The sequence below is a fragment of the Anabrus simplex genome, chromosome 1 (assembly GCF_040414725.1).
Source record: "Anabrus simplex isolate iqAnaSimp1 chromosome 1, ASM4041472v1, whole genome shotgun sequence".
NCBI classification, from domain to species: Eukaryota; Metazoa; Arthropoda; class Insecta; order Orthoptera; family Tettigoniidae; genus Anabrus; species Anabrus simplex.
In genome coordinates, this window is record NC_090265.1 from 997290633 (window position 1) to 997303812 (window position 13180).

At 38.6% G+C, this 13180-nt stretch overlaps 1 protein-coding gene across 2 annotated transcripts in view; it reads left to right on the forward strand.

Moving 5' to 3' along the window:
• LOC136857883 (ubiquitin-conjugating enzyme E2 Q1) overlaps positions 1–13180 on the forward strand; it is a 153539-nt gene that overhangs the window by 127614 nt on the left and 12745 nt on the right. For both annotated transcript variants that reach the window (XM_067136918.2, XM_067136917.2), the window contains exon 7: positions 8486–8552. In XM_067136918.2, the coding sequence (XP_066993019.1) occupies positions 8486–8552 (67 nt within the window). The remainder of the gene's footprint in view (positions 1–8485; positions 8553–13180) is intronic.

Below are 13180 nucleotides of genomic sequence, written 5' to 3' on the forward strand. Positions count from 1 at the left end.
AAGGATGTCAACAACCGTGTAGTTTGAGTAGCAACTTGTCAGCATCCATCTTATCTATCTTTTTGTACTTGGGCCTGTTGATTTCTTTGTATGAGTTTGTCAGACATCTTCTTAGATTTCCAATCTTCAACTGAGCATATGCTGCATTAATCTTTCTTCATAGAAATCAGACTCTGGCCCAGTTTCGACAACTGTTGGTAATTCTTAGCAAGTTCTTCAAATCATTTTAACATTTGACTTAATAAAATTGGTGATTCACCAACAAAAAATATTAACAGTTAGCTGAATTACTTGTTAAGTCAACATCCCTGTTTGCCCTGTATTAGAGCTGGGCTGGGATGTCATGGCACCAAAATGTGTTTTTAACAAGCTAGGCTAGCAGGGAAAGGTGGGGGTTACACCAGAATGTTGATGGAGAGAGCGAGACAGTAAACTCAAACATTCTAGAGTGAAGTTACCAGCTGAACTGCTTGTTACAGACTGAATTGACACCCCTTGGGATGACTGTGATGGATGAGTCCATTTCGTGGACTGAAACTAAGCCAATGTGTGTGTACCACAACTTCCCGGCTGAGCACTGAAGGTCTAATATTGTGATTTTGAAAGATTGATGGATGCAGAATTTGTACAAAGATACCAGTTATTGAAATCAGTCATTGTTAGTAAAGCGGCTGCCTGGCCGAGGTGGTAAAGGCGTGCTCGGTTCGCCCGGAAGGATGTGGGTTTGAATCCCCGTCAGGAAGTCGTAGAATTTAAGAAGCGAGTTTTCCACTTTCAGATTTGCATATGGCCCTGAGGTTCACTCAGCCTACACCAAAAATGAGTACCAGGTTAATTCCTGGGGGCAAAGGCAGCCAGGCATAGAGCTAACCACTCTACCTCATCACGTGCTGCGGTTAACAATGGTGGAAGCCTTTACCTTCCACTCCTCCAAGGGTCTTCATGGCCTGTACGGAGGTGTCTTTGTCTACGTCATTGTTAGTAAGGTACGGTAGTTCACAAAGTTCAAGTGAGGTTAGAATATCCCACAAACTGAAATTTACCTCTTTCTCCCATGCTGCAGGTATCAATAATTTAAGATTTTACGCCACTATGTCTTATGTAATGGTTGGAGACAATGCTGGAATTTCAGAAGCTTAAGTTAGTAGAATCATTAGCATAGTTTCTGCGACAGTAGCATCCATGAGGAGATAACATTTCCTTCAGTGAAAGAGCATCAACAGATTATCAATTATTGTTAGATTCTTTAGTCCTATCAAAGCTAATTTATCTATAAATAAAACTTTTAAAATATCTGAAAAAAGAAAACGCATGAGATTATATGTTAAAAAATAATGATTAAAATAGGATTACATGTTTCGTTCTTGAAAGAACATAATCAGAATCTGTCAAATCACACACTTCTTTAATTTATAACTTCCTGCCCGATTTCTTCAACAATTGTTACGATGGTTTATGCACATTTCTTTAGTCTTTTTGTTATTAATCTTTAAGCCTACTTCTTTAGCTTCTAGTTTTAAGTCATTCAGTTTGATTTTCACCGAAAACATTCTGCAAGAAGACTGAGATCATCCGCATAATCTAGTTCTTCCAATCGGTTTTTTAATCCCCACTGAATGCCACGCTTTCTATTTGTTGCTTCTCTCACCATACAATCCAGTGTCATGATAAACAAGATTGGCGACAGTAGACATCCTTGTCTTACTCCAGATTTTACAGCAAAAGGTTCAGACAGCTTCCCTTTATGTTCTACTAAAATTTACTTAACGGATGTTAACTAACAATTGTTATTAATGTAAGGCTTTGGTTAAAAGCCCCCCCCCCCCCCCCCCCCGTTTCACAAACACATTACCAACATCTGTTACGAAATCCTTGTTTGACAAATGAATAAGTTTCCGTGAGATTTCTGATACGTTTGGCAGTGAGCGTCTTTCGTTTCTTTACATAAAGCACTCCTAGCGGTATGTTGGAATTGTATTTTGTCACACATCGTTGACATTATTATAGGTTATGGTTACCAGAGTCCACTAAGACGTAATTATGTCCAGTAAGAGGCAAAAAATCATTATAATGAATACAGAACAAATGTTATAGATTTAATTTGAAAAAATGAAACGTGTGCTTGAAAAATGAAAGAACAGGCTGTTATATCACAGCATTAAATATATATTCTTACATAAGTGCAATCTAAGGCTCCTACAACATTGGAAAAATGTGATAATTGATATGTCTCGACTGATTTTCAGTCATTCTTTTACCTGCGGGGAAAATAATATAATGCCTTGTCAATGCTGTAATGGCAGTAGGAACACACTGCAGAATTCTGAACAATCTTGTCTTGCACTCATGAACATAGTTGCCTACAATTACATGAAAATCTGAAGCATAATATCTAAGAATTATACGCAACTGCTGCTGTGGAGACATTGGATAAGTTTCAGTCTGCGGGAAACTCTAACCTATTTTCAATTTCTTCTAGTGCCTTGTTAATTATGGCTTTGTTAATTAGATATCGTATAGAAAACTTTCTTCTGACAACTCTATAAAGAATAGCTTCAAACTTATGTCTTCTACAAGCTACCATTTTGAAATGTTAACAGCTGTTATGAGGTTTAATACAGGGCTACTGCCATGTTAATTTAATACTAGTGTTAACAATTTGTTAACGTTAACAATAAGATGGCCATTTTGTTAAATTGTGTGTTAAGTCTACTTAAGAACAGTGTTAACACTTCATTGTAGAAACTGGGCCTCGAATTGATTAATATTAATGGAAAGTATAAAACCATTTATGTTAAAACCTGTGCCCACTCTTCCAATAATTGTCGAAATGTTATATTCATGAAATTCTCCTCATGTGGTTCTTCTCTCCCCACTGGTCCACCTAGGAGTCATCAATCAATCAATCAATCAATCAATCAATCAATCAATCAATCAATCATCTGCATTTAGGGCTGTCGCCCATGAGGCAAATTCTCTATCAATTGTTTACCTAGCTTTTTCTTAATGTTTTCAAGGAACTTGGAAATTTCTCAAACATTTCCCTTGGTATTTTATTCTAATCCCTTACATCTCATCTTATAAATGAATATTTCCCATATTTTGATCTTTCCTACTTTTAAAAGCTCTGCTCAAGCTTGTTCGTCGACTAATGTCATTCCACGCCATTTCTCCACGGACACCTTGAAATATATCACATAGTCGAGCATCTCGTCTCCTCACACCCAAGTCATCTCAGACCTAAGTTTGCAACATTTTTGTAACACTATTCCTTACAAGAAATAAAATTCATATTTGAAAATCCATCTGTGCTGGGTAGTGGCACATACACATTTTATTATGCATTATATGATGTTCCACTGGCCTGTGAGGCCTGTTCATACAAAATTATGTGGACCTATCCCTAGGCACCTTCTGCAGCTATGAAGAAAAATTTCTAGGCACCTTTCAATTCTGTATTGACTATACAAGACAGCCACAGTATTGCAGCAAGATTATACTTATGAAACAAAGATTTCTTTGGGTGGAGTTAATAACTTTTTTTCCACAAGATTTTATTGTCATCACCTTATCTCATATGAGACTTTATAGACATATATTTAATAATGTACACTCATTTGTATGTCTTTTCCAATGCTGCTGATGGCTTAATGACCCAAAACATGTACATTAAAAAAATATATAATTTGTTAATCAATAATCTGTAAGATTAGTATTGAATAGGTTGAAACTTAGTTTTAATTGAGACACTACCCTTTGTTGGAAATCCACTCAAAACAGGTTGTGCTGCTTTCCTTTGGATCTTTTCCAGTTCCCATATCAAATAATCCTCCTGTGGATCCCATACACTGAAACAATACTCTAATAGGGATCTTAACAGAGAATAATGCCCTCTCATTTAAATCCTTACTATAACCCCTAAATACTCTCATAACCATGTGAAGATATCTGTAACGTTGCACAGTACACCTGCACCTGCATTGTGGCAGTTGGCATATTTACCGTAACTTTCCATGGCATAATGATGTCGGTCTCTTTCCGGAGTTGTGATTATAGTCTACTATTATTATTGTGGTATTTTAAATTGTTTTGAATGATTTAAGATATATGTATACAGCAGAAACCAGAAAATTTATCAAAATTTGCATTTTTCAAAATATGCCTAAATTGATAGAATTTGTCTTCCACTTTAATTTGGTATATGAACTTCAATTTTATGCCCATTAATTCTTGAGATATATGTGGTTATTAAAATCATTGCATGAATGACCATGCTTATTTCTATCTGCCAACAATGAATTTCCCTTTCATGGAAAGTGTCCTACGGGGGTTGGGGTTGGGGGAAGTTGGTGTGCATACCAACTTGCTAAGGCAAAAGGTGACGAGTATCATCACAAAAGACAAGGCATGAAATTGGAGCTTGTTAGAGCAATTAAATCTATTTGTGAAAGACGGCTGACCTCAAGATATTGGAAAAATGTTTACATGGTAAAACACAAAATGTGAATGAGGCGCTTGATGGAACTATATGGAATAGGTGTCCCAAAGAGGTCTATACAGGACTTGGAGCAGTGAAGATGTATGTGAATGATATCATGTGCCATTTTAACAAGGGACTGAGGTTGAACTGGAAATTTTGAAGAGGATGGGTATCAACCCTGGAACAAATACAATTTCTGGAATCATCGAGACAAAAAATAGGACCAGAAGTGCTAAAGAGCATTCCACACCTGAAGAAAATCTGAGAAGCATGAGTGAATTAAAGAATAATATAATTTTAATGGATATGTGATTTAATTTATATAGTCAAGATTGGAAAATGTCAGACTCCTTTGCCTTCATGGTCAGCATTGAAGCCTTCAGTTCAAAGGGTCCCAGATTCAATTATCAACCGAGTCAATACAATACGCGTCAAGCTACAGCCACCGGTAAAGCAGGGCACACTATCTAAGTGAGTTGGCGGCAGAGCAACTTAACACAGGAGATCTTGTACAAGGTTATGTTCTTTGAGTTTGTTGTGTACAGTTGAGACCATATCGTCCTAATTGAATTTTAAGGAGTCCCCTTCTCCATACAACTATATATTTTAACACTCCATCATAGTTATTCTCATAAATTTTATTGTAAGATTTTATACACAAGCAGCAACATGACTTACTCACAAGCGTAGCCCCACATAACTGCGGTTACGAGAAGACAAGTTCTCATAGGTTTATGTAGTGTTCGAATGACAAGTCTAACAAGTCTTGAAGAAACTTTAAAAGTTGTGTGTTAATTATTATTAATCGCACATGTTCATGTTGTCATAGTTGTTACGAACGTTTCAGGTGATGTTATCTTCATACCTCGTTTCTATAGTGTTTTATAGACATTTTGAAGAAAATACTGTTTTCAATCTCCCCTGTCAACCATGTGACCTTGCCGCGGGGAGGCTTGTGTGTCCCAATGAAGCAGATAGCCAAGCTGCAGATGCAACCATATTGGATGGGTACCTGTTGAGAGAGCAGACTAACGAATGGTTCATCGAAAGAGGAGTAGCAGCATTTTGGAAGTTGCAAGGGCGGCAGTCTAGTTGATTGATATGGCCTTGTAATAATACTCAATATAGTTTAGCTGTGTTAATACGGCTACACGGCTGAAATCAATGGGAAACTACAGTTGTAACTAACTCGCGAGGAGATGTAGCTCTCTCTCCGTATGAATGATGTACCGATGACGGCTTCCTCCCGGGTAAAATATTCCAGATCTCTGGGTTGGGACTACACGAGAGGGGGTGATCATCAAGAAGATGGATACTGACATTCTACGAGTTGAGGTGTGGTATGTTAGAAGTTTGAATCGTTGTGGTAGGTTAGAGAATCTGAAAAGGGAGATGGATATACTAAAGTTAGATGTAGTTGGTATAAGTGAAGTACATTGGCAGGAAGAGCAGGATTTTTGGTCAGGAGACTACAGAATTATCAACACAAAATCAAACAGGGGAAATGGAGGAGTTGGTTTAATAATAAGAAAATAGGGCAGCGGGTAAGCTACGACTAGCATAGTGAAAGGATTATTGTTGTCAAGATGGACACCAAACCAATGCCCGCCACAATAGTGCAGGTCTGTATGCCTACTAATTCAGCAGATGATGAAATCGAAAGGATATACAAAGAGATAATAGATTTAATAGAGTATGTAAAAGGTGACGAGAAGCTAAGAGAAGAAATCCAGTTCAATAGTTTTTTGCATAAAGTAGATGGATTAGTTGATTTAGGTGAACACACGCCTGATCTCCAGAGGAACTTGCCTGCAAATCACGCACTAGTGTTCATGTTCGTACCTTTTATGTATAATTGGGTGCAACCAGTTGCTATTTATGCATGCAGAAATGCTACTCCAGGAGACATTCTCGCAATAATTCTAATACAGGTGATTTTACAGTTAGAAGAGGCTGGGGCGAGGGTGGTTGAATTTACTTGTGATGGTAGTCAGACAAATAAAAAGGCATGGAAATCGTTAGGAATCAGTGGCCAGACAAGTTCTCTACAACCTCACATCATTAATCCTGCAGATGTTAAGAGAAAGATCTGGGCTTTCTCCGACTTTGTGCATGTATTTAAATGCATGAGAAACCACTTTCATGATAAAGTAGAACTTCACTATAACAACAAAATCATTAATTTCAATTTCTATAGGGAACTGTTCAAAGAAGATCTATCAGGATATGCTGGGCTTAGAGCCTGCCCCAAGCTGACGGTTGCTCATTTAGACCCATCATCATTCCAGAGAATGAATGCTAGGCTTGCCTTCCAACTTTTTAGTGACACTGTTGCCAAAGGTATGAAATTTTATTGAGAGATGGGACTGGCAGGATTACAAGGTAGTGAGGGCACTGAAACATTTACCGGTGATATATTGTTGCTGATGCACTAAATGCATTCATCCCTTCTTAGGCTCTTTGTAGAGGTTCACCTTCTCATACAGCTCTTGTTAATTTTCTTCAAACTGTGAGATCTACTAACAACACCTTTGCCTCCAACAGAACCTTGGAATCACTTACGGTAACCCTACAGAGTACTTTGTAAATGTGTGCATGGCTTTGGGAAAGAGGATATAAGTATGTGTTAACAGGAAAGCTCACCCAGGATCCCTTGGAACGGCACTTGGGAATTATGCACTCTTTCAGTTCAGATGATCATCCACCGACAATAGATTTCCTTCATTTGCATCTACTTCAATGTGTCTACGTCCCTATAAAGCAGGCTTTAAATGTAGGAGGAAATTGCAAACCTAAATGGGAGATGATCTTGACCTCATATGTTAATCAGATGCGTATGTTAGCCCGGAATGTGGAAATGCATAATGAGACAGTGAAACAATCAGTTTAAACTTCCATTAAGCAAAACATTGTGGTTAAAGATGCAGTAAATATCGAAGACTGGGAAAGCTCTGTACCTGAATTTGATAGCGCAGTTCGAAACTCTTTGATTGAGAAGTGTTTAGCGTACCATTTGGCTGGGTACGTTGTTAATCACTCTTCTAAATTTATTAAGTGTTCGCCCTGTGCACATTCTCTATGTGATAATAATCAAAGTACAATTCAGTTCTTAGAAATAAAAGACTGCGGTTCAAGCAATAATGAAGTGTTTTTAACACGCCCTTCGAAAAGTGTATGTGATATTCTTTTCCAGGCTGAGAAAGTAATTAGTGAAAAACTGAACTCAAAATCAATGTGGGGCGAAATATTGTTTGATTGTATCGATTCTATAGACAAAATTTCAGTTGATCCTTCAGGAGCTGGCTGTTGTCTTCAACATGTTATGGATATAATCCCCAGACTTGTTTATCATTATCTGAAGTGCCGATTTTTCTTCAGAATGAAAGAAATCCGGCGAGATTTACAAACTCGAACATCCGCCAAATCTTCACGCAAGCTTTCGAAAGTCCAGTAACCGACAAACTGAGTTGGTAAGTAGAGTATTACCTTGAAATAATTCATGGGTGTTTGTTTTAATATGCTGGGAGTTATGTGTTATGTATGTGTACACTCGAGTAACTTGTGCTTTTCGCAACATGTGATGAAGGTCGTAGCTCTTATTTCCTTGTATGATACTTTTCCATTGTTCTCTGCCGTGGTATTTTAATTGTAATCTCTCATTTTTAAAATAAAAGGCAGTGTATATACTTATCAGACCAGCTGATCGGTATTGTGGAGCTACCACACACTAGCGCTGCCTGGCGGGGCGCACCTGAACTTGATGAGTAATTACACTTGGTTCTTCTATTCGTCATGGTCTTGTCATTAAATATTCATGAAGTTTGACCTCTTTACAGTTGCAGACCCTCTTCTGTAAGTGTTTAAAATATTTGGATCAAGGTTTATTTTTTTCCATTTGTGGTATAGGACTGTGTAAGTAAAATGTCCTCCACATGTCCAGTTGTTACTTGTTAGCTGTTTTTTCTTTGCTTGGTAGTTATTGACTCGTACTTTCTTATTTTTCAGAGCCAGTACAGCTTGGCAAGGGCACAGCAGTCATTTAAGTCTTTGGTTCAAATCCATGAAAAAAATGGTAAGTGTAAAATATATAAGTATTAATTTGATTACATGTAGACAGACTCCTTGGTTGAATAGTTAGCATGCAGGCCTTCAGTTCAGAGGGTCCTAGGTTTGATTCCTCGCTGAGTTGGTGATTTTTGTCATGTCTGGTCAATTCTCCTGTTTTGGGGTCTGGGTGTTTGTATTTGTCCCAATATGCTTCTTATCATACACTCAAAACATACCACATTACCTACTACCACAGAAACATATAATAGTGAATACATCCCCTCACTTAGGCTTGGCATCAGGAAGGGCACATTTGCGACACATTTTCCACCCACAATCCCACTAGCGGTAGAAGAAAATTTGGATTACTTATCTTACTATTCCTGTCATGGTAGAAGTCATATTCCAGTTTGCTGCAATTGTCTTCAAAATTCATGAAGAAGATTAATGTATTACTCTTCTTACTGTTCCTATCATTATGCTTTCATTTTGTTGCAATTGTCTTCAAAATTCATATCTCTGATAATAAGGGCGCGGATGTTTATGCTCTCTAAGTTTTCAGAATAGGCAGGCAAAATATGTAAAATAGGCACTTCAGATTTTAAAAGGAGGCAGTTTGATATATCATATCATAAGAATCATAACAACATAAGGACATAACAGTGTGCAGTTTTATGTATTATGCACTACTACAAGCCATTTCTTCAAAATCTCTGCATTCCAACTCACCCCTCCTATCAGGCAGAATACATCATTGCCCTACATTATTGCACATTGTATTGAGGAAATAAAGTCCAGGATTGGCCAGGCCAGAAATGAGGAGAGTGTTCTGTAGCAGAGACCTTAGTTTACATCTAAAAATTTGGCTTCTAAGGTGTTACGTCTTCTCCACCTTGTACTATGGAGTTGAGACCTGGACCATGAAGAAAAGAGAAATAGACAGATTAGAGGTATTTGAGTTATGGATGTACAGAAGGATGCTTCGGTTCGGCGAATGGGAAAGAGAAAGGAAATATTAAATATTGTCAAAATCAGAAAGCTTCAGTATCTTGGTGACGTGATGCGAGGAGAGAAATATCATGTACTGCAGCTGGTCATTCAAGGGAAGACACAAGGCAAAAGAAGACCAGGAAGGAGGCGCATTTCTTGGATTGATAATCTGAAAACTTGGTTCACTGTTCCACTGTTGAGCTGTTTCTCACTGCATCATCTAAAGCAAGAATCTTTATAACAGTAGCCAACCTTCTAAGAGGAGGTGACACTTGTTGGAGGAGGAGGAAGAGGAGGAGGAGGAGGAGGAGGAGGAGGAGGAGGAGGAGAAGAAGAAGCAGAAGAAGAAGAAGAAGAACCACTACAGCCTATTTCATTTTCAAAATCTGTGTGTTCATACTCGGCGGTAATGCTGGGGCTTTACCTTAATTAAGACCACGGTCGATTCTTTCTCATTCCTAGGCCTTTCCTGTCCCATCGTCACCATAAGACAATTGGTCTGTCGGTGCGACGTGCAACGTAAAGCAACTAGCAAAAAAAATAATAGAAGGCAGCATAATCGGCAGCCTGAGACAAAATATTTTTAATTGTTGAAAAATACCATTCCACATCAATTGATGTAATAGAAGTGTATTTAAAACAAAACAGTATAGATGGACTTGCATCTATGGTTACTGAGAGATTACCTTTGAATTGTGGTTAGTGGAGGGTTTTGTGTTTTTAATTTGTCATTTCATTTCGTATCATTAGGGGCCGATGACCCTTTAAACAGCAAGAATCACCTTCGTCATCATCATCATCATCATCATTTCCTCACTGTCAGGAATGTTTTGTAGTCATTCTCCTTGCTTTTGCTGTTTCAGTTGTATGCCTTCTGTCGAGATTGGATTGCTTGTTCACACTCCTCATTCCACCAAGGGTGTCTCTTCTTTTTCTGCAGAGGAATTAGTGTTTGTGCTGTTGTAATCAGTTTGCTTTTGAGTTGTTGCCAATATTTTGTCTCCTTTCTCTCAGAGATGGTTGGATCCTAGTGAGGTCAAATTTTGGGATTAATGGTTTCTTTGTGAAAGTGAGGTTTCAACTGTAGTTTGACTCTTGTCAGGTAATGATCTGAGTCTATGTTTGCACCCCTTCTGACTTGAACATTCATAATAATCTCTGTGGTTTGGATAGGAGATTGCTACATGGTCAATTTGGAATTCGCTGATGAATGTGTTGACGTGATTTTAAGGTTGAATATCCTGCAGAGTTTGACTAACCTTTGTCCATTTTGATTGGTCCATTTATGTGCTGGCAGAGGTGCCAACTATTACGGATTGTCCGTTGTGATTACGGATTTCACTTCACTATTATGGCATTACGGTCGAAGGGGAAATTTTTATGGAAAAGCAACATTGTTGCGATAAAATTGATTTCCATCATAAAAAGTAAAAAAAGTCAAAAATGTTCAATCCTTTAGAGCATTTCTGGTCAAACCTCGTAGTTTGTGTTTGAAAGTTGGCAACTAAACATATTTGGCACTTATTTGGTCATCACTTCCTTTTGTTCCCGTGAGCATTGTGAAATCACGGCCAGCTACATAGATATACACTGCTCTCTTAGCTAGAGTGACGCATCAAGTCGGCCATGAAGTAGGCTCTATTCCTTGCACTGATATTCTCCAGTGCGCGTTCGGCTCTTCCTCTGTTGTGTGCGTAGAATGAGTGGTATATTTGGCGCGTTTCAATTCTTATTATTCTAGTCATTGATTCGAAAAGAAGTGATTGGTTTTGTAAAATGAAGCAGAGGAATTGTCAAATTGCATCTTCTTCTAAGAAGACAGCAGTGTTACAGAAATATTGAGACAGTTACACAAAGGAATGGCTGTGCCTACTTGCTTCACGTGTTAGTGAAAACCACGTATTTTGCAGTGTGTGTTCTTGTGATTTCTCTGTAGCTCACGGGGGACAAGATGATTGCAGAAGACACATAGGATCCAAGAAACATCACACACACGGTGAATTAAAATTAGGAACCCAGTCTGTTTTATCGTTCTTTGTAAAAAGTAATGAAACTGTGGTGACGAATGCCGAATTGCTGTTCACATCATTTCTTTTGGCGCATAATGTTCCGTTATCGGTTTCAGACCATGCTGCAAATTTATTTAGATCGATATTCCCCGACTATAAAATATCTCAGAAATATGGTTGTGCAAGAACTAAAACCTCTGCTTTATTTCAATACACAGCATCTAAGGCGAAAAAGGAATTAAGTGAACTTTTGCAAATAATGCCTTTATCTTTGGCTACTGATGGTATTACAGATTCAAGTGCAGTTAAACTTTATCCTATAATATTCTCTACCGAGCTCGATAGCTGCAGTCGCTTAAGTGTGGCCAGTATCCAGTATTCGGGAGATAGTAGGTTCGAACCCCACTGTCGGCAGCCCTGAAAATGGTTTTCCATGGTTTCCCATTTTCACACCAGGCAAATGCTGGGGCTGTACCTTAATTAAGGCCACGGCCGCTTCCTTCTCACTTCTAGCCCTTCCCTGTCCCATCGTCGCCATAAGACCTATCTGTGTCGGTGCGACGTAAAGCAACTAGCAAAAAAAAAAAAAAAAAAAAAAAAAAAACTCTTTCTTTAATGCTCGGAGAGGCCAAATATCAACTCTTCTATCGTTATTGTTAGAGAGTACCGACAATAGAGGTGAGGGAATTTTCTCTGTTATTAATAGTGAATTGTCTTCTTTAGCCATTCCATGGGAAAATTGCATTTCTTTTTCATCTGACAAAGCATACACAATGATAGGGGCAAATAAAGGTGTTGCCAAATTTGTGAAGGACAGGCATTTTTCTGTTTATGCTCCAGGTTGTTCATGTCATCTCATACACATCTGTGCACAAAAAGCAGCAGCCCAATTACCAGTCCATGTAGAGAACTTTTTGGTTCAGTTATATACAATCTTGATAAGAGTTCTAAAAGGCAAAACACGTTGAAGGATATCAGGCTGTTTGTAGCACAGTCTGTGTCTGTTAGGTCATCAGCCCAGAGGCTGGTTGGATCCTCAAATAGCACCACCAAAGGTTATGCGGTTATAAGGAAACCGCAAAAACCAATGGCAGCACCAAAATGAGGCGTACTAGGCAAGACGAGGAGTGAGGTAGTTTGCCATTGCTTTCCTCACTGGGTCAGAAAGTGCTGTTGCAGCACGACTGACCCTATGAGCAACACCTTTCATAACACTCAGATGCACTAGCCGTGCTCTGAATGTCATTACTAAGCACCACCCATACCCCAGCAGCTTCCATATTGTCACAGCCATGGATGAGACTGGGACTTTGGTGAAAGCTACACTTTATTCTGGCCTGTGCCAAGAGATGGATACAAAAGTACTGTATCCATCAAGAAATGGCAGCAGGCAATGTAGCACAGAGGGTCACAAAATTGTGAAATATGTCAGTACCCTTTGGCTCTAAGTCTATTAATAGAGTTCTCGAGCAGTGGGAAGTTTGGACCCTCATGTTTTGTAGTGAGACCTACCATGAAAATGAGACCACCAAGCAGTTTGAAACTGTGAACTCTTTAATACAAGACTCGCACACAAAACTGTTCTGCTACTTTCTTCAGCATCATGCCAAAGTTGTAGACATCTCACTCAGAATGAAGGATTCCTATTCATCTC